Source organism: Macrobrachium rosenbergii, chromosome 50 (assembly GCF_040412425.1).
Source record: "Macrobrachium rosenbergii isolate ZJJX-2024 chromosome 50, ASM4041242v1, whole genome shotgun sequence".
In the NCBI taxonomy this organism is placed as follows: Eukaryota; Metazoa; Arthropoda; class Malacostraca; order Decapoda; family Palaemonidae; genus Macrobrachium; species Macrobrachium rosenbergii.
In genome coordinates this window covers 6,141,561-6,164,585 of record NC_089790.1, presented here as the reverse complement: position 1 = coordinate 6,164,585, position 23,025 = coordinate 6,141,561, and the positions used below count along the sequence as shown (strand labels likewise).

The 23,025-nt window shown below is 38.0% G+C and overlaps 1 protein-coding gene across 2 annotated transcripts in view; it reads left to right on the top strand.

Annotated features, from left to right (window-relative positions):
* Positions 1 to 19,405: 19,405 nt before the first annotated feature.
* Nagk (N-acetylglucosamine kinase) overlaps positions 19,406 to 23,025 on the top strand; it is an 87,078-nt gene continuing 83,458 nt past the window's right edge. Inside the window, exon 1 of one of the 2 annotated variants that reach the window (XM_067093525.1) lies at positions 19,406 to 19,757. In XM_067093525.1, coding sequence (XP_066949626.1) covers positions 19,720 to 19,757 — 38 coding nt within the window. In that variant the 5' untranslated portion in view covers positions 19,406 to 19,719. The remainder of the gene's footprint in view (positions 19,758 to 23,025) is intronic. The other variant, XM_067093524.1, reaches the window with a different exon arrangement.

Sequence of the window (23,025 nt, the reverse complement as noted above, 5' to 3'; positions counted from 1 at the left end):
ACTAACTGTCAGTGTAAAACCAGCGCCAATATCGTGTTCCTTATTGCGTAATAATTTTATGTTAATTTCGACAGCATAAAAAACTAAGGGGATTGGGTATATTGGGTTCATTGTCAACGCAGGGTTTTATAACCTTCACATTATGACTTTTTTTACGAGTTTTCCAGTTTTAAAGGCATGTTTAATATCGTGCATTATTAACACAGTCGTTCCAGTGACTCGGTCTATGAATTGCCCTGCTAACTTGCACCGAAATTAGTTTTAAGCGGGCCGTCTAAAACCATAATCATTTTTTGTTTGGAAAAAGGAAATACGAAGAACCGATTGCTTAGATAAATGTGGTTTATTATTCAGTGCTTGGTTCACGGCTAGCTTTTGTTTCACTACAGAAACAGGAACTCGTGACATGAAGGACATCTGTTGGGTATTGCGTTTAATCTGCACAATATTCAGATTGTGTTTTGGGTGTTCAATTTCGGCTTGGTTACAATTTAATCAGTGGCTCTAGGGATATTCTCCCGTAGGGCGATAGTGGCGTCATTGCACCTCATGCGGTACAATGTAGGCATTACTCAAGGGTCTTTGCAGCGTCCCTTCGGCCCCTAGCTGCAACTGCTTTCATTCCTTTTACTGTACCTCCGTTCATATTCTCTTCCATCTTACCGTCCACCCTCTCCTAACAATTGATTCATAGTGCAAGTGCGAGGTTTCCTCCTGGTTGCATCTTTCAAACTTTTACTGTCAATTTCCGTTTCAGCGGTGAATGGCCTTAGTTGCCCCAATGCGTGGTATGTATGCCTAAAACTATAAATCAATCAACCTAGGGATATTTCATGCCTGTATAATATGAAGAGGTAGTATTCCTTAGATCTGAAGGACCCAGAAGCCATTTTTTTATGAATAAAACTACCACCCGTAAACACTCCCGTGTTCAAGCTATGCAACATTTTAAAAGCTAAAATTACCACTTCCAGCCTGCTATCGCAGAAGTTGAAGGTATTGCTAATTGTTATAATACTTCTCTACTTGCTTTTTACTGAACTGTCTGATGACAACTTCCTGTTGCGATTCCTGTCTTTTAGGACTTGTAGTGAAGATGATTTTTGGGTGCGTTTTTTTTTTTTTTTTTTTTTTTTTTTGCAAAGGCCGGTTATGTGGTTTGATGCCGTTATCTCTTCTATATAAAATTTCCTTGACTTCGTTTGTCGTCTTAGGGCCTTGTTCTCTGGTGTTCTTCCATGTGAAGGACGATTTTGTTGCATGCATTTGCATTTGCATGCATTGTAATCAGTAGAGCATATAATTCTATTACTCGTGCGTGCATGCTGCTTAAACTGTCATTGTAAGATAATAATTCTTAAAAGTGCTCAAGGGTTTTCCAATCCTTCTGGTGCCCAAAGGGCCTCAGCTGACATATCACTCCTGTTCTCCCTTTAGTGGTGCGAAAGACATGTCCAAGCCATCTCCATCTCCCTTTCATCATTATCTCATCTACATATGGAACTTCGTCATTTCCTCAGTAGTACCATTTGTAACTGCGTCATGCCATCTGATTCCTAATATTGTTCTCAATTTGTATTCTCACGTCGACAACCTTTTAGAAATAGTTTCTTGTAATACCATAATTCATGTCCATATAGCAGTTTTAGTCAATTTGATTTCCTAATCTTGTTCTTGTTCAGCCTGCACGTTGTTCCATTTGCTCATATTTTGTTTTTCACTAAATTTCAACTCGAGAGACCCTGTATTAAATACAATATTTCGGTTAATAGCTGATAGACTCTTCAAAAATGAAAGAATAAGAAGAACTACTAAAGTGGTAGAACTGTCAAAGAAGGCCCAGGAAAGAAGACTGCAGTGGTATGGCCATGTGATGAGAAGGGATGAGACATGTGTGGGGAGGAGAGTGATGCAGATGGAGGTGCCTCCTGGTGGGAGAGCAAGAGGAAGACCGCAGAAGCGAAGGTGGATGGATGTAGTTAGAGAAGACCTGAGAGACATACAATTGTCAGAGGAATGTGTTTGACTGAGCCAGTTGGAGGAGGAAAGCTGGCAGAAACATCGACCACACATAAACGTGGGAAAAGATGCAGAGAAAGAAGAAGAAGACTCTTCCTCATTAATCCTTTCTCCACGTTGTGCGATCTCATTCCACAGTACATGCACTGTCTTCATTAACTGTTTTTCTTAGATAAATATTGAGCCTCTGTATTAACGCCTAAAGAAATTAATCTCTTATGAATTGCGAATTATTTTGATAGTGTGCATTAATAAAAATCTTTAACAAAACTACACGTAAATTCTCGTGCATTATACCATTTGTTTAAATCATTGGCATAATCAGTTCCTTGTCTAAATCCTGTCGTAATTTTTACGTTCTCATAACAGAATTAAATTTCATCTCGTCTTACAGTTATTACAAATTAGTATTGCATGACTTGTGTCGTTCGATAATCTCGTTGACATTTTACAGTAATTTTAGCTGCCAAAAGCCGAGTGCTGTTCTCACACGTTGATATTCTGTACTTTGAAGAGAGGCATCGCTTCCTCTCTCGGTGCTAAGCGTTGATTGTTACTAATATGGATTCTGAAGACGATTAAGGTAATCCCAAGATATTTAATGTATGATTTTCTAATAATATGTACTATTACATGCATAATAAAGTTTTAAATTTGGTATTGTACTAAACACTAGCGTGGACTTCCTCGATCTAGACCAGTTGGCGCGAAGCAAAATATGCCCTAGACCTACCTGCGTCTAGGTAGAGCAAAAAAAGATCTTGTGGAAATGATTCAGGCAGTAGAAAAACACGCGTGATGACCCAGAACACGCTGATCTTCGTCTTGAACTTACGAGAACACTGAAAATGATTAAAGTATTGGAAAATAACACACACAGCTTGTCTCTGCTGGCGGAAACAAGTAGGTGCAACTTTTTGCCCCACAAGCCGCCAACCACCACCCAGCGGTCTGCCGCCTCCTTCATCTCCCCTTCCCCGTCTCAATCATTTGATCTTGGGGATCTGTATAGGAAGCTAAATGAGATGATGACACTGCCATTTTTCTACCTGTCTGTGTGTTTATCTATCTGTGTATATATTTTAACTGTGTATCTTCTGTAGTCCAGCAGTTACAGATTCACATCAGCAGTGACAACTTTGTATCGATCCCAAGCAGCAGAAAATGGATTTTATCTCTGTGGGACTCTGTAGTGAAATGTGTACCTAATAGTTAGCCTATTGATGGTCACAGGCTGGATGGAGAAGGATATGGAGTTAGCAACCTCATCCTAAAACCCTTGTGTATATATATACATATAAGAACACTGTTCTTTTGAAACTAGGCTGACGCAATAAATAATGACTGCTACTGTCCTTATTGTATTGTTATTTAATTCTGTACGCGCAGGCTTTTGGTATTTAGCACGAAGTCAGGCTAAGTAAACAGTTGGGATGTTTGATGAGCCCTGTTTCTGCAATACGAGACTAAATATATAACATTAATAGACTAAAACAAGAATAGACGGATAGCCTAATGCTATGAATTCACCAAGTTTATCAAGGAGTTATCGGTATTCATTTTGTTGTTAATCGTTATTATTATTATTATTATTATTATTATTATTATTATTATTATTATTATTATTATTATTATTATTATTACTGATCAAGACAAACATTGTGATTTATAAGGTCAGCTCTTAGCCGTTGAGAATAAAAAGGAGTGGAATCAGTTACGCTAATGCACATACTTTGGACCCCGTAGCGGGGTAATGCGGTCAGTGCACCTCATGCGGTGCGCTGTAGGCATTACTAAAGGTTCTTTGCAGAGTCCCTCCGGCCCCTAGCTGCATCCCCTTTCGTTCCTTTTACTGCACCTCCTTTCATATTCTTTATCCTTCATCTTACTTTCCACCCTCTCCTGACAGTTGAGTCTAGTGCAGCTGCGAGGTTTTCCTCCTGTTACACCTTTCCAACCTTCTACAGTTTGATTTCCGTTTCAGCGCTGAATAGCCTCATAGGTCCCAGTGCTTGGCCTTGTCCTAAATTCTATATTCAGTTCAATTCATTTCATGCTTTGGAATCATAGCTGGCCTTCCTTACCACAGTGGATCAGTATTCAGTCTAGATCCTCAAAGGTAATAAGGTGAAATACATTATGTACATGCAGTCTCAATGCTTAGGATTCATTATTATTATTATTATTATTATTATTATTATTATTATTATTTCACTCTGTTTTCCAACAGCCCAAGTAAAAGCAGTTATCATCACCTTGACAGTCTGCCTGTCTGTCGGCCACAACCTACTAGTTGAGCATTGCAGGTCTGTAATTGACACAATGGTGGTTCAGGGCCCAGAGGATGCGTCGTGACCTTGAAAGATAATTTTGTAATGCCTCACAGCTTTGATTTTCCTTCAGTTCAAGCTCGAGTTTATTGTTAGATGGGTATTTTAAAGCCACAACAGTTTATAAGACAGGAAGTCTAACGCTTGGGTGTTGGGGCAGTCTAAATTTTTTGTCGAAAGTTGCTGATCTGACACCTTAAGTTTCTATGAGGAAAAAATACAATTCTCTTGGCCTAGACTTTATGCTGTTCTGAGGGGCGAGAAATGCTTCTCTCTCTCTCTCTCTCTCTCTCTCTCTCTCTCTCTCTCTCTCTCTCTCTCTCTCTCTCTCTCTCTCTCTCAGGTTTGTAAAACCCATGTAATATTTGTTCCTCTCCCTCGTTTGGAATGAAATAGCTTTTATTATTATTTGTATTTATATTCATAATGAGGTTAGTTTTTATTACTTGTATTTATATTCATAACGAGGCATTTAGCTGGAGTTATGAGTACAAGAAAGAGAAGGGAGTGAAGTCTCTAGCTTTGTAAGCGTGCAGACCTTTAGTCCTATGTTCAGGAAGCTAAGCATAATCTCTCTCATTAAAAAAAAAATTGGATAATTCATGGGTATGCTTGCAATGCAGTCGCCTGTAACGCTGACATGCAACTTTGAATTGGAATTCTTCGTTATGCAGTCACTATTTAAAGAGCCAGTGCATATATGTATAATATATATATGTATATATATGCATATATAGAGAGAGATTGTATATATACATACATATATATATATATATATATATATATATATATATATTTGCTTATGGAGTTCTCTCTCTCTCTCTCTCTCTCTCTCTCTCTCTCTCTCTCTCTCTCTCTCTCTCTCTCTCTCTCAGCTACCCTACTTGCGACCCACAAAATTCAAGTAAAAACCACGTACTAATTCACTGTTTGGTCTCGCAAGAAAACACACCCATGCACATCCTTTCCTCGTCCTGGTCGGGAATCGAACCCAGAGGTACTCACTCGCGAAAAGCTCGGCGAGAGAGAGAGAGAGAGAGAGAGAGAGAGAGAGAGAGAGAGAGAGAGAGAGAGAGAGAGAGAGAGAGAGAGAGAGAGAGAGAGAGAGAGAGAGAGAGAGAGAGACCTACCTTACAGAGCTGGCGAGAAATGTGCATATACAGGCTATTAAACGCCTTCAGAAGAAGAGGAGAAAAACGTGTCCCGGATGGAAGGGTCAGCCCGTTGATGCGTGGGGATAATTTTGGCCACATGGAAGTACCAAGGCAGTATTGGGATTCCGATTGGCTTTAAGATCAAGAACGCCGTGCCTGCTAGTTCTTGTGTGGGTGTCTTTGTTATTCAAAAATATGAGCATGAGTTCCGTGCCTGCTTGTTCTTGTAAGTGTGTGTGTATGTGTGTATGGGTGTCTTTGTTATTCAGAAATATGAGCACGAGTTCAAACCAGGAAGCAGTGTACTCATTGCGTAACTAGTCCATAGTTGTTCCACTGCAGGCGGACTCCAGCGAGGAGGAGAATAAGCTACGTTCCTTCTAGGTCGTATTTTACCGGGATCTTAAAAAAAAAACAATATATATATATATATATATATATATATATATATATATATATTTTAAGAATTATTTAACGGCTAAGGTAGGGCAGAGAGGACCAGTTGCCCTGCTAAAAGGTCAACTGTGTAGAAGTGGGCTATGAAGATTGACGGAAGTATGGTAGAAGAATGTTTGGAGCGTTAAAAAGTGCAAGCATTAATTCGTAACAAGTCTGTGCATTATATCAAGCTTACTTTTATACCTAAGAAAACTTTGAATTGTAAAGAATGACAGAAGTATGGTAGAAGAATGTGTGGAGGTTAAAAAGTGCAAGCATTAATTCGTAACAAGCCGAGGCAACGTATTATTTTTACCTTTATTTTCCTGAGAAATATGAATGATAATAACTATTGTCAGCCATTGTTTTCTAAAAGTAGGGATCGTGAACTGGGCAGTTACCTAATCTGTTACTAATAATATGAGACGTCAAGTTATATTTCAGTTTCTGTAAACTTACGGGCCACGTTTTCTATTTCTGCTTTCAGCAATGGAACCAAATTTCTCTCTCTCTCTCTCTCTCTCTCTCTCTCTCTCTCTCTCTCTCTCTCTCTCTCTCTCTCTCTCTCTCTCTCTCAGAATGTGTCACTCTCTTCAAAACCTGTTTTGTGTGAAAATATCTGGTCCCCACAGTCAATACTTCCGTAAAGCAGTGACCAAAAATCAGTCTGCACCTGATCATTACAATATTCAGACTTATTCTTTAAAAGAAGTGTAAAAGTCCCCTTCAGAGTTATCTTAAAGTACTCGACACAATATACAAATTATGTCACTGAACTTAGAATGGTAATTTTTCGTAATCGGAACTTTATCAATATTGTTTTTGGCTTGTATTGGTCAAATATTCTATCTTTATTTAGCTACCAATTTCTTTAACCATACCTTGCTCCAGTTTTCATCCAGTGGACTCGAAAGTAATATATAATATAAAAAGGATAATCCCTATTTATATAAACTCTTCGTTTTGAGCAAAGCCGCGGCTCGCATCTCGTACGTCGAAGAAACAAAAACTTATAAAAAAAAAAAATACTCATAGCAACATGAGTATTAAATTGGAGAAACAAACCCAAAATTCTGTAACTATACAAATATATTAAAAAAAATACTCATAGCAACTTGGAGTATTAGATTGGAGAAACAAACCTTAAGTTCTGTAACTATACAAATATATTAAAAAATACTCATAGCAACATGAGTATTCAATTGGAGAAACATGTCAAAAATTCTGTAACTATACAAATATATTAAAAAAATACTCATAGCAACATGAGTATTAAATTGGAGAAACAAACCCAAAATTCTGTAACTATACAAATATAAAGCTATACAGAGAGCTCTCGAGAATTGTACGATTCCCCTTTTCAATCTCAGATTCGAAAGCTCCCGTATACTTCTATTTAGAAATATATCAGGACAGTCACATAACTGTGGATTCGTTTCTCCAGGAACTGTTATGTAATACAAGTTTGTTTTGGTGCCGGAGAGAGAATTTTCGCCTCACCTCAGTTGCATCATAAGTTTCCTGGAATAGTACAGTCGAATACCTTGGCGCGATTCAGGTTCACTTGCGAGAGAGAGAGAGAGAGAGAGAGAGAGAGAGAGAGAGAGAACGAGAAAAAGGGGTCGACATTCCACCCGCACGTGGTTCAAAGTTTTTATGTGGACTGGTAATGATAAAGTTTAATCGGTGACTGGTAGATAATTTCCCCTATAAATAGTCGCTTGGTGTGTGTATATATATATAATATATATGTATGTATAATATATATATATATATATATATATATATATATATATATATATATATATATACACGTTTTTGTGTGAGTGTATGTTTAAGCTGTTAACTTACGTTATTGCAATGTTATAGGGATTAAAAGATCTTCCCAGAAGGTAAGGAGAAGGAAGAAACTTATATGTATATTTCCACTGCAATGAATAATTCCATTTGATGTTAGAAGTGAAGGAGAAATATATACTTTTATATATATATATATATATATATATATATATATATATATATATATATATATATATATATATATATATATATATATATATTCCCCTAAAAGTTTTGGCTTCAGTGTTAATCTCGAAGTTCTCAAGAAGTTTCATGGGATGAAGTTGCGCGACCCGCCCCTTATTTTAACACTTGTTGCGACCACCACAGCTGTCTGATTACCAGGTACATCGTTCACGGCGCGTGTCAGCGAATGTAAAATAGGTGTAAAAATTACATATATATTGTGTACACGTATGTATATATGTGTATGCATACATTGTGTGTCCTTGCATATTTCATTGTATACACAAACAACTGTTTCTTATACCATGGCTGAACCCCCAAAACTGTTCCTGGTTTACCGTTATCAACAAGATGGTTCCATCTCTTAAGACCAGCCTCGTGGATAAAAACGAGGGTTTTTTTTTTTTTTCCTGTCAATATGAAGAGCTCAGTCTTGACGTAGTTCACATTTTACTTCCAGTTTTTGTGAAGTTCCTTTGTTCCTTTGGCGTCTTGGATAGAGGTGTATAGAGTGATGTTCCTTGTGGCAAGTGGCTTGTTACTTTTTTTTTTTATCCGATTTGGTCTGAATTCTGACTTGTCAGTATGTTTTCCCATTTTCAGTTTTCGTTGACGTCCGATACTGAGGATGCGATGAATTTTTTCCCTACTTTATCCACTGGTATTATTTTCTGTCCTTATTGACGACCGGCCAATGAAGAATAAGAGGAATTTATTTTCTGGTGATAGAAATTCATTTCTCGGTATGATGTGGTTCGGATTTCACAATCAGCTGTAGGTCCCGTTGCTAGGTAGCCAATTGGTTCTTAGCCACGCACAATAAATCTAATCCTTCGGGCCAGCCCTAGGAGGGCTGTTCATCAGCTCAGTGGTCTGGTTAAACTAAGGTATACTTATCCTTATTGAGATCCCAAGGAACCTTGCATGCTTCTGCATCTGTTAGGACGGATGTTTGAATGTCAAGAATATGATTGTGAAAGGGGACATTTAATCTCGTGAGTGCTTGTCCCTCATACTTTGAATTAAGGAATATCGTAATGTAAAGGCATTTAGTAACATGGAACGCCTTTGCTGCCAATACTTTGGAACAATATCATGTTTACTGTATTCACTTCATCTGTGTCAAGATTGAGAGAGCTTTCCATAAGAGCTTTCTCACAGTAGCAGTCGAATAATTACCACGGTTGCCATTGGCCATTATTTGTTTACATATAGAGAGTTTTAATATACTAATTGATAAACAAACTAGCGATAATATTTCCTTTCCTCCAACAAAGAGAGTCTAAGTTTTTTACGAGGTCACCTTTAAGGCTACCCTATATGACACCTGCCAGGTCACCTTGTTCAGCTCTGCAATTCTCTTTCTCTGCCTTTTTTCCCCCACAATTTCCCTGTGCTCTCACGCTTTCCACCTCTTATTCTTCTCCCAGCATTCCTCTGTTCCCTGTGTTGGACCAAATACGGGCTCATGGCTCTATGTATCCCGTCCCCAACAGGTGTTTGTTGACGCATGACGATGCAGGTGTACAAGTGTCGTGTCACCAGATATAACCAGTTTCCTCCAGGAGTTCGCAGTCTCTAAGCGCCTTAATGCAGAGGTTTAAGAACAAAATCTGCCCTGTAATTAATGGGGAATTTTATTTAACGAGGGTTAGGTTAGGTCTTTGATGAGAGGTGTTGACATTTAGCATATCATTGTTACAGGGTACAAAAAAAAAACTACGTTGTTATTCTCTTTATTAAGGACAGAAGGAAGTCCCGTGAAACACTTGCACACTTGACGGACATCTGTAAAGCTGTGGGCAAAATAGTAGGTCATAGATTATCTGAACAAAATTATTATTATAGAAAAAAAACAGGATCTCTGTTTGGCTTAAGTGCGTTGGGAACACGCCGATGTTCTGATGACAATGTTATAGTTTTGAAGCTGTATAATACCATTTTTCCATGGGGGGGGAGGTGGGGGGTGCAGTGTAGGTATTGCTAAGGGGTGCTTGCAGCGTCCCTTCGGCCCCTAGATGCACCCACTTCTTAGCCTTTTACTTAACCTCAATTCCCACTTCTTTCTTCAGTCTTGCTGTCCAGAATTAGGGACGAGACAGGGGTGTGTTATGTTCCCATGGCTGTTAAAGGTCTTCATGGAGACAGTGCTGCAAGATGGCATGATACTACCTCGAATAGGTGTTATTACGAAATTGTACCGGTCATTAATTGCTCAGAAAATATAAGCAGCTAAAGATATGTTGAATTCATCCATGTCATGCAGTCTTATGCATTCATATTTGCTCCTATCAAACATTCAAGTAAATATAAAAAGAAATATATGTTGCTTTTTCATGCGACACTTACCACGACTGCCAATGGTAAGGTGTGAAATACGGAGATGGGTTCCCGTAGACTTAGTCTCGTACTTGTACCGCTCGAATTTTGCTTAGATTAGTCCTTGTTTTTATACTGGAAAACATTATGCGCCAATTATTGCAAGATATGTGGTTAAAAGAAGGATCAGGTTATGTTTTAATTGTTGGCACGTTCCCTTCCTCTCCTTGTTTCCCGTAAGAAAAGCTTAGTATTAAGTTTGGGTTTAAGGAGGATTCGAGCTGGCAATTCCTAGCTCCTCCGCAGGAATAGATTGTGAAATGTTTTACTTTTTCCTTGTCATTTTGATACTGAGAGCAGCTTTTAGCATTTAATCTGTAATGCCACTTATTTGTCTAATTTTTAGACAGAAACTTACGAAAAAGTTACTACACAGGGTCCTTTAAAACCATTAGCATTCCTGTTTCTATTTGTCACAGAGCAGATAGGGATAGCAGTGCCTGGTGTTTGCTACGTAGCCAAGGAAGAGAGATTGTCCAGCAGCCATGGGGAACAACAGCTAGAAAAGTACCTGTAAAAAAGGGAGAAAAAGAAGAAAACTGACTTTACCGGACCAAAAGTAACTGTAAGTCAGAGACTTGAGATATATCTGTATTTTATTATATATATATATATATATATATATATATATATATATATATATATATATATATATATATATATATATATATATATATAGAGAGAGAGAGAGAGAGAGAGAGAGAGAGAGAGAGAGAGAGAGAGAGAGAGAGAGAGAGAGAGAGCCCATTTCTGTGATCTTAATTCTTTTGTATGCGAACTGGGAACATTGCAACTCAAGTCAGTTGGCAGTAAATGGAAGAATGACAGTTGGCTAACTTAGAGGGGAAGATATTAACGAGGTAAAAAAAAATGGTTCTGTCCGATTTTGAATATTTACGAACAAATTATTAACATATTTTTGGAACTGTACACCAATCGTACAGGGGTTATATAATATTCATCATTAGATGCTTTAAACGTAGCTTCATGAGTTGTATTTTTGCTAGAGCTTAGAAGCAAAACAACGGGAACACGTACAGTACACCAGGTACACAAAAGGACACGGCTACACTGACATGATCGGAAGTGTTGCCAGTCTAGGAAAAGCTGAACACCTTTACTCGCTATATGACGGGAACATTCTTATTATTTAGGTGGCTTCACGTAGGATGAGTCACTGATTGGTATTCACATAGAAGTCACATGACCTCCGTAAGTTTCATGCCACGAAGAACCAGGTTAATCGCGTAAATGGCGCATGATGAAATACAGTAAGTATTACAGCATACAGTATTACAGTATGGCTGCTGGAGTTGCCTAACGGAGATGAACTGGAGTAACCTTAATTCTTTATTTCTTTTACTAGAAACTGCAGAAAGCTAAACTTTACTCTTCTACGCGTTTTCTTGTGTTAAGTCTGGATGTTTTTTTATTAATAAAAACCAGCAGAAAATGAAAAAAGGAACAGTGGTAAGACTGGAATAAATTTCATAAAAGGGAGATCTGGTGTTTTGTTCTTTTTTATCAAAACAGGAAAACCTTGATAGAGAGAGAGAGAGAGAGAGAGAGAGAGAGAGAGAGAGAGAGAGAGAGAGAGAGAGAGAGAGACGGTGATTCGAAGGTATTAGATTGTTTTGAATTGGGCAGCATTTAGTTAGGTAGACATTTAGGAGAGAGAGAGGCGGGGGTGTCGGCAATCAAATGCCTTGCTTTTTGTTAATGGAGTAATTTTTGACGTCTTAGCAAATGGCAAATAATGCCACAGGAGAATCTCCTTATTCATTCAGAGCATATATTTATTGCTTTGTTCACATTAAGTAGGCAAGCGAGAGTCAGTCACCTAACTGAAAGAAGCTGGTTATAAATGAAGAAGATAGGACATGAAGAAAACAGAGTATACATGAATGGTGCCAGTTCTTTTGCTTGGGCGTAATTCACAGGCAGTATTAGCACAGAGTAAAAGGGTATACATTTTTTATATTTTATGTATATACATACATATATACATAAATGCATACAATTGGAAATTAAGTAAGAGGCGTATGCACGCTAGAGAGAGTGAGAGGACAACTTAAATCGTTATAACACAAAGGTGACTGTTTTTAAATGCAGTCTTGAGGCGACCACAGAGGGACCACACGAACTCAGGGTAATTGTTGAGATTGAAGGCATGGAAGAAAAACCAGTGAATTATTTTCTTTTTATTTTACTCTTTAGTTCGTCTGTCTCCATACCACACTACAAGACTGATTTTTGATGTAGAGTTCATTTGAACAACCAGCAGTAATGAGGAACTTTAATCATTAATTTCAACACTATTCGACTCGCGCCTTGGCTAAAGTGAGCAACCTGTCCATTCTTATAATAGCATGAAATATTAACATTATCATCGAGTGAGGTTTCTTATGACACTGAATTAAGATCAGTTCTAATGATAACTGATAGAAAATGAGTCTGCGTAGATAGTGTTAGCTCATGAATATCACACTCATACTATTAATCAAACTACCATACCCATTTCGTCAAAACTGACGAGAGCTTCTAGTCGGCTAGTCCCGGGGGTAAGGACGTTACGTACCGTCCTGTAGCTCGGACCAAGGTGCCTTCATAATGCATACCTACGTAGGGGCCGGTGGTGAGAGAGGCTGGCCCCGGGCTGGTTTATATTGCAGAATGACTTGAAAAGAATATATTCACTTTTAACCCCGTAGGGGGGTAGTGTCGTCGGTGCACCTCACGTGGTGCACTGTAGGCATTACATAAGGTTCTTTGCAGCGTCCCTTCGGACCCTAGCTGCAACCTCTTTCATTCCTTTTTTACCGTACCTCCGTTCATATTCTCCTCTATCTGACTTTCCACCCTCTCGAACAGTTGTTTCATAGTGCAACTGCGAGGTTTTCCTCCTGTTACACCTTTCAAACCTTCTTACTGTCAGTTTCTCTTTCAGGGCTGAATGACCTCAGAGGTCCCAGCGCTTGGCCTAAATTCTATACTATTCTATTTTATATTCACTCTTATTTCGGCTATTTTCGGAGTATTTGCAATTACGACAGTTATTGTCTCGATATTTTATCTTATCACCTATAGCCATCTGTAATTATAAAATGACTAAGGTTTCTTATGTTTATTTTATTCAATATGTATTCATACATGATGCAAGGTCAGTTGCAGCTTGTTTACATTTAGAAGCGCCATGCAATGTGTCCTCTCTCTCTCTCTCTCTCTCTCTCTCTCTCTCTCTCTCTCTCTCTCTCTCTCTCTCTCTCTCTCTCTCTCTCTCTCTCTCTCTCTCTCTCAGCTAAATTGATCATATCTGAGGTCGACAACTTGCTGTGTGTAATACGCTTCATAACTTCGGAAAGCCAAAGGATTATTATTATTATTATTATTATTATTATTATTATTATTATTATTATTATTATTATTATTATAAGCCTTTTGGCTCCAATAAGGAAAGAAGCCCAGTACAGAAAAAAAGCTGAGGAGTAAGGAATAAACTATGAAAGAGAAATGACACATAAACAAATAAAACAATTAAAAAATAAGGCAAATAAAAAAGTAAAATGAATAAGACAAATAATGAACTATGATGTGAGATACATGTAATCCAGCTCAAAAAAAAAAAAATATTTTCACAAAGTTTGAACTTGTGAAGTTTCAGCGGTTCCATTTACATGATTATGAAGCTCATTCCGCCATTTGGTCACGGCAGGAATAAAACTGATATAGAATGCGCAGTATTCAACCTGCATGTCTAGAGTTACGCGGTTGGTGTTGTAGTCTTAGAAAATCCGAATGTAAATTTGTAAAATAACTTATACATTCTGTACAGAGAGTTAACTGGACAATGTTGCCGGAGGTTGAGACGCTGTAACAATTTAAGATTGGAATCAGTTGCTGAACAGTTATATAGTGTAACAATATTCAAAACATGGAAGAATAAAAGAATTCAAACATTTCCGCAGGATAGACAGGTCTCCAAAAATCGTTATGCCAGGAAAGTATAATGATTTTTTGTGTAGTTGAAGAAGGTACAGACTCGACACTTTTTCTTTTAGATGCGAATCTGACGTTTGTTAGAATTTAACGACATCGTCCATAATTTACCCCTGCTAATTTTAGCTGAATCCCTAAAGAGCTTCAGTACCGCAGTTATAATCAGGAGTTATAATCGGTAAAGAAAGTAGCATCATCTGCACAAGCAATAAGCCTATTATCGTGGTCAAGCCACACGTCAATGTATGCTGTATTGCATTAAAGTAATGAGACCTTTTGTTTTCAACTTGAATATATATATATATATATATATATATATATATATATATATATATATATATATATATATATATATATATATATATATATATATATATATAGTGTGTGTGTGTGTGTATGTGTAAATTCAGCAACCCCAGTGAACTCCTTGTGGTCATATTATCTAAGTAAAGCAGTGAGTAACTTTTGACCTGGAAGTTGCTATATGCTTTCTGAAAGTTAAAGCAATCCACTTTAGTACATTTGCTGCTTGAAAGCGTATATAGGCCGCTTTACGTCACACGCGATTACGCAAGCACTGCGTCTTTCCCAATAGTCTTTCCCCCGAGTCGATTTTTATCACGAAGCGATCGATCTTCGCCACTATCTCTAGGTGTGAAAAATGGCAGAAAATAATAAAAAAATATTCTCATCATTCTCGCTTCCCTCTCAGACAGCCTCGTCGGATAAATTCTCAGATTTATCCTTCAGGGGAATTGAGTTTAATCGAGGTTAATCATGAAGATTGTCAGCCGTCGTTGGAAGTCGAGAAAGGCCTCAGATTTGTCTGCATGTTTCATGTGTTGGTTTTTTGCTTATTTTATTGCTTGCTTTATTCATCTCTGTTTTACAATGTCCTGGATCTGTTTTTTACTCTGTCCTGGATCTGTTTTACTTAGTACTGGATCTGCTTTATTTTGTCCTGGATCTGTTTTACTTAGTTCTGGATCTGCTCTACTCTGTCCTGGATCTGTTTTACTTTGTCCTGGCTCTGTTTTACTCTGTCATGGATCTGTTTTGCTTAGTTCTGGATCTGCTTTACTCTGTCCTGGATCTGTTTTACTCTGTCATGGATCTGTTTTACTTAGTTCTGGATCTGCTTTACTCTGTCCTGGATCTGTTTTACTCTGTCATGGATCTGTTTTACTTTGTCCTGGATCTGTTTTACTTAGTTCTGAATCTGCTTTACTCTGTCCTGGATCTGATTTACTCCGTCATGGATATGTTTTTTACTCTGTCCAGGGTCTGTTTTACTCTGTCCAGGGTCTGTTTTACTTTGTCCTGGATCTGTTTTACTCTGTCCTGGATCTGTTTTACTCTGTCCTGGATCTGTTGTACTCTGTCCTGGATCTGTTGTACTCTGTCCTGGATCTGCTTTACTCTGTCCTGGATCTGCTTTACTCTGTCCTGGATCTGTTTTACTCTATCTTGGATCTGTTTTACTCTGTCCTGGATCTGCTTTACTCTGTACTGGATCTGTTTTACTCTGTCCTATTTCGCTGTCAGACGCAAGATCATGGCTAACTTTAACCTTAAATTAAATAAAAACAACTGAGGCTAGAGGGCTGTAATAAGGTATGTTTGATGACTGGAGGGTGGATGATCAACATACCAATTTGCAACCCTTTAGCCTCAGTACTTTTTAGGATCTGAGGGGGGACAGAAAAAGTGTGGAAAGAAAAAAGTGCGGACGGACAGTCAAAGCCGGCCCTATAGTTTTCTTTTTCAGAAAACTGAAAGGGTATGAGGCTACAACCTCATCCCTAAAGGCTTGCTGAAAAACGGAATGTTTGAGGCTTTTTAAATCTACCCTTTCTAAAGGGGAAAAAGGCACTATGTTATATATATATATATATATATATATATATATATATATATATATATATATATATATATATATATGTATATATATTTATATATATATATATATATATATATGTGTATGTGTGTATGTATGTATGTATGCATGCATGTATGTATGTATGTATACTCTGCATGGTAAAGCTGATAATTATACGCAATAATATATCACTTATGTTGCATAAGTTTGTTGCAGATGTTTTATTAATCCGTATTTAATTTCAATGATAGTTTATCTTCGGGCTAATCTTGTGTTGATAAACACAAAAATGAAAGTTGATTATTTTGAGATGGGGTACAGTTCTTATATTGTAACAGTTGATTAGAACTTCGACAAGAGCAATTGCTTAAAGTAATGCAATCTTGATGAAATAGGATGACATATTCCTTGCGTTATTGTTTAAATTAATATACAATGCTAGTTTGCAATACTCCGGATGAGTTTTCTCTTTTGTTATGAAATATTTGGTCCTCAATAGAACGAAAGGTGGCGATATAGGGATGTATTACTTAGCAAAACGGGAAGCCATAGATGAGACGTTTTAGTTCTGGCCAAGAAAAAGATTCAGGTAGTTGGCCAAGAAAAAGGTACAGGTAGTTGGATGTGAGACAGTTTGTTTTTATTATTGAAGTCTCCGATTTTCTGACGAACTGAGGTCAAGGATGGTTAACGAGAAGCTAAACTGTTGTCCTCTTGAAAAGGTGCCTGGCTGTTTGCACATTGTGGGTTTAATGAAATCAAGGCCTAAAGAATATTGATTAAGATCTTCCTTGGAAAAGTAGCAAGGATTCTTTCTTTAGTTTGGTTGTATGTTCGAGACCTTGCCCTTTAAAAGACCAATTCAAGAAGTGGTAAAGTAGATTTTTAGTCAACAAGACCCAGGTAAGCAAGGTAAATAAAAGAATTTATAGCAATGCTAAAATGGAAAAGTTTAGGATGAACAAATAAACACATAGAAAAACAATTTGAACGCCATCCGTCAGAATCAGGCTTCAACTGGATAGAACCTGATTTAGGATAGCCCCATCCTAATAGGGTTAAATTGGGTTGTTGCCATGGAGGTCAGATATGTATGCCCAAGGCAAACCTTTACGAAGTAGCCCTATGTGCGATCTCTCTCTCTCTCTCTCTCTCTCTCTCTCTCTCTCTCTCTCTCTCTCTCTCTCTTTCTTGTGGGAAATATGGTAGTAAGCCGTTGTCCTTACCATGAGATATTAGATTTTACCATAGGTGAATGAATCTTTTCACTATGCTTATGTGAATTTGACTAGGTATGATGTTCATTGGAAGCCTGCTTCCCATCCTCTCTCTCTCTCTCTCTCTCTCTCTCTCTCTCAGGTGTTAAATACCAGCCTTATCAAGGTACCACACCAATTTCTTCCTTCTCCGAGTTACCCTTGAAAGGTCAGTCATAGAATAGTTGCTAAAGCATTAATTCGTTGTTCTTCGACTTTCTTTTAACCTCTCGTCTTCACACCCAACGCTGTGCCCTTGGAAAGAGCATCAGCAGCTTCATTATTAGCCTGTCCAGCGATGTGCTGAAATCCTGATGTATCAGATTTTAAGTCTCCCGATCAAACGAGTGAGGTCGCTCTCTCTCTCTCTATAAAGATTCCCTCCCGTAGGGGGGGTAGTGTCGTCAGTGCACCTCCTGCGGTGCGCTGTAGGCATGGCTCGAGGTTCTTTGCAGCGTGCCTTCGGCAACCCGTTTCGTTCCTTTTACTGTACCTACTTTCATATTCTCTTTCTTCCATCTTACTCTCCACCCTCTCCTAACAATTGATTCGTAGTGCAACTGCTTTGAGGTTTTCCTCCTGTTACGCCTTTCAGACCTTTTGCTGTCAATTTCCGTTTCAGCGCTGAATGACCTCGTGGGTCCCAGAGGTTGGCCTTTGGCCTAAATTCTGATTTCAATTCAATTCATAATAGTTTTTTAGCTGAATTTGCTGACCCGGTCAAAAATGTCAGAATTATCATTACTGTTATTATTATTGTTGATGTTGTTGTTGCTCTCATGTTCTCTTTGAAAAAAATGAAAAACCGTTCACTTTTGAGGCGAGCGTCTACAAAAAATAGCGTCCAATATTAGTCAAACAAGAAAAGCAGACGCGAGACGAAAATGATTTTAGAAACCTGTAAGTGAGAAAAAGTAGATTAGCAAATCAGACAACGGACAAATAAATGCGTCGCACATTAAAAGGCCAAATGAGGAGAGTCATAACAGTGTTTGAAGATTGAAAAAAACTTGAAGTTTACCAGTTAGAAATAGCTTTGCTGTACATATATAATTGCTTTATTTACGGAATATATGTTCGAATTCATATACTTTAAAGACTGTAAAATATCAGCTTGCTACTTACTCCTCACCACCAGTGACATTCACGGGTTCGATCCCCGGAAAGGCGACTCGGGCATCTTTCCTGCGTGTTAGTCGACTGAGATTAGCTGCGAGGATTGAAGATGTAATTGTGCCTGGGACCCTAATCCCAAAATGTTTTACTGAATGCCAGAACACTGCCACTTTCTGAGTCTCGTCCCTATTCTGTTCTATTCAATGAAGGCCCTATTCGGAAATGAAATGAGTGCTTGCATTAGGTAACATTGCCGTTTTAGCATAAGCAGTGAATGATGTACTTGATAGTTAATCGACTGTGGCGGTCCACATCCATGGTGGAATGAGTCTATCACCTGGAAAATGCTAACAATTGTTAAGTTTCCTTTTATTGTGTAAGAAGGACACACGACCAAATTTATTTTCCCCTTTCCCAGAGCCAAATATGGAAAGAGTAGGAACACGGACGCAAGAAGAGGAAAAAATTCCAGAGACGAGTTTACGATACTTCCTAGGCTTTAACCTAGGGGTGTGCGGTTACCGTAAATTTTCAATCCCCGCCCAATAAAAGGTAAAAAAATTCTTCCTCTGAGCTGGAGCTAATTCTCAAGGGCGTAATTAGGCTCGTGCTATGTGAACATGAAAGTATACCCCTCCCTCTCCCCTCCCCTCCCCCGTGGACTCGTACGCATAGAAAATTTGGGGAGGGAGGGAGTTTTGGGGGGAGCAATAGGAGGGGCACGAATTCAGCCAATCAGGAGTACAAGTAGAAAGGTGTGTCGTGTCAGCTGTCTGAGTTGCCAAGCACTAGATAATAACCTCCAATTCTTCCAGTCCCCTTCAGATTGTGCTGAGAAAGCGATTACTCTGTTTTTTTATTGTTTTTGTTTTGCCAGTACTTGACCAACACGCAGATCAAGGACGCTCAATGATAGGTTTCCCCCGGCGGAAAGGGAGATAAGAAGGAGAGATATATAGCAATGTCTCTGGCGATGATCCGCCAAGCCTCCCCGAGCAGACCACACGACTACCACACAAGAGCTCGCCCTTCCCTTTCGCCAGCTCAGTCTGTCAGTTGCTCTCGCGGCAATAAAGTGTGAAAAGAGATTATCTTCTCTCCCTCCTTTTTAAAACGAGTCGGCAAACATGGTGAACGCCAAGCTAATCTTCGGTGGAATCGAGGGGTGAGTTGTTCGAGAATGTTTTATTGCCGCGCGAAAGAATGAAACGCCGCCGTGTCCAGCAGAGAAAGTAAACAAACAGTTATATCGATTTTCTCATTATTTTCCACAGATCACAACTTTCGTTCACGCAAGCATTGCCTCAGACGTGACGGCTGATAATACATTTAATGTTTCCCAGCGATCGTTTTAATGTAAAAGAACGTTATAAATGTTTGTTTACATTTCTGAATAGAACTTTAGCAGACGACGCTCTGTCACTTCGAAGCGGGAATCCCGCTTATTTTCCCTCGATCGTCGGACCGATGAAGTCTTTCCGTTTTCCTACAACTTTTAGGTCGATGTATTTTCTCTAGTAGTTGCGAGAGACTTTGTACATTTTCCCTGAAATTCGCAAGAAAGCTTTGAAATTTTCGTCTTTTTAAAGGGAATACATCCACAATTAATGATAAATTCGGATATCTTGAAAACAAAACTGGTTGATCAAATACCGTTCCATGACATAAGTCTATTGCAGTTTAGGTTTTGTCAGTGGACTGGTATTGTTCATATATATATATATATATATATATATATATATATATATATATATATATATATATATATATATATATATTCATGCGCTCATATGAATGTATGTATGTATGTGTGTGTGTGTATATATATATATATATATATATATATATATATATATATATATATATATATATATATAATGTGTTTATATGTACAGTGTGTTATAACTGCTCTCCCCGAAGAGACTTGGAAAAACAAGTGCTTTTAGACGACAGCCTTACATCCAATCCACATTCGATATTTTATTATAATATAATTTGCGAACGAAATCAAATCCAGTGAAGTACCTGGAGCCGTAACCCTCTTTCCAGGCTCAGGGAGCTTAAGGGAGGGCATGTTGTGCCATGTCTCCAGTCCCCAGGTCAAGTTGAAAGTGATTCACCTTGTACCGGGACTTGTGTGTACGTCACCAGTTCGCTGCTTCTCTATCTTTATTGTGCCTAGTTGGTCGGAATGGGTGATTTGTACTGTTTCGGTGGTAAATTGCGATTGTGTGTTTTTTTGGTTGTATTATTATTATTATTATTATTATTATTATTATTATTATTATTATTATTATTATTATTATTATTATTATTACATGCAAAGTTTCGTTTTATTGCTAAGTGGGAAATTACGATTAATGCAAAGTTTCGTTTTTATTGCTAAGTGGGAAATTACGATTAAGAGTGGAATTGTTATTTTTTTTATTATACGTTTTGCGTTTAGATTTCGGCATGTTTCACGAAAAAATGGGCCCCCCCAATTTTTTTTTTTTTTTTTTTTTTTTGTTACATATTGGTAAATAATGGTATGCATATTACCTTTTAGCTGAAGTTGCGTAGGGCATACAGATCAGGTCAGATTCAGGTATAAGAGCGAAAAGCAACCAGATGTTTAGCAATTTAGCAAAGCTAATGTATTGAGCAGAGCCAATTTGTGAATAACCTCGAGAATATTTATTCATCTTAGGAGAAAGATTCATTCGTCAGTTATTCGTCTCTTGTCTGATCTTAAGAAGCAGATCTGCCCTAGATATTGTTCCTTTTATCAGTGGGATCCTCCTTAAGGAACTGCTCTGTTTATCAGCATTATTCTTTTTTACAGAACCCGTTTTCCTCAACAGATCTTATCAGTTTAGCTGAGTTGTTTCTTTGACATCATCAGCTCTTATTTATCAAGTCAGTTCTGGTGACAAGAGCAGTTCGTATTGAGCAGATCAGTTCCCCTGACATGAACAGTTCTTATTGATCAGAAAAGTTCTTCTGACAAGGGCAGTCCGTATTGAGCAGATCAGTTCTGACAAGAGCAGTTCGTATTGAGCAGATCAGTTCTCCTGACAAGAGCATTTCGTAGTGAGCAGATCAGTTTTCCTGACAAGAGCAGTTCGTATTGAGCAGATCAGTTCTCCTGACAAGTAGTTCGTATTGATCAGATCAATTCTTCTGCCAAGAGCAGTTCGTATTGATCAGATCAGTTCTCCTGACAAGAGTAGTTCGTATTGAGCAGATCACTTCCTCTGATAAGAGCAGTTCGTATTGAGCAGAGCTGCTCTGTAAAGCAGGTCTGTTCTGTAAATTCTGATCAGTTCTCCTGACAAGAGCAGTTCGTATTGAGGAGAGCTGCTCTGTAAAGCAGGTCTGTTCTGTAAATACTGCCTCTCACGCGCCAGAGTTGTCCCATGAAATTTCTCCCTATTTTTTGAATCCTGGGATGGCCTCTCTCTCTCTCTCTCTCTCTCTCTCTCTCTCTCTCTCTCTCTCTCTCTCTTCTATGAAAGGACGTCTTAACGCTGAAGTTCGATGGAAGGAGCCGTTAATTATGCCGTTTCAGCGCCTTGCGCACCTAACTAACCTTGGCCCCAGGTCCTGCAGTGTTGCAATGATTTAACCTTTAAAGGTACTGCAGAAGTCGTTTGCCTTTTGTTTACTCTTGTAGAGTTGAATGGATTTAAAAAAAACAAACCTTGCTGTTGATTTTCTCTAAGTTGCCTTTCGGTTTGACTTTCTGTATAAGTTTGTTTAAGCTGGTACGTTTTGGCAGGCTTTTATTATGGCGATACGTTAAGTTATTGTCCATGCAAACTATACAGTTTTTGCTCTCTCTCTCTCTCTCTCTCTCTCTCTCTCTCTCTCTCTCTCTCTCTCTCTCTGAATGAAACTTGTTGATGAAGCGTGTTTCACAATCCAATTAGAGTTGTCTTTCATTTGTGAGCGTCTGCTTATTTTGAATACGTAAGTTGCATACTTAAGTATTGCATGGTATGATTGGCTTATGATAGTGTAGACACGATAATGTAACGATTTCTTCACAAATACTTGGGAAATAATTTGGCGAGAGCTAAAATGTTGTTTCTCTGTTGATTATAATAGCACCAACGTTATATATATATATATATATATATATATATATATATATATATATATATATATATATATATATATATATATATATATATATATATATATATATATATATATATATAGTATGTTTGCATGCTTGATACTGAATATGTGTTCGCTACCTTGTTGATAATAACATGCAATTGCTATTGTGCTTAATCTGGAACACACGCTGCTCTATTAAAAATGTTGAAAGATAATAATATATCTTTAACTCAGGTTATGTCACTGCGCAAATGCGCTGTTAATCATTAGAATTTTGATAAGCAAATTAAGCATACTTTATCTCTTTTTTTTTTGTTTACTTAGATAAA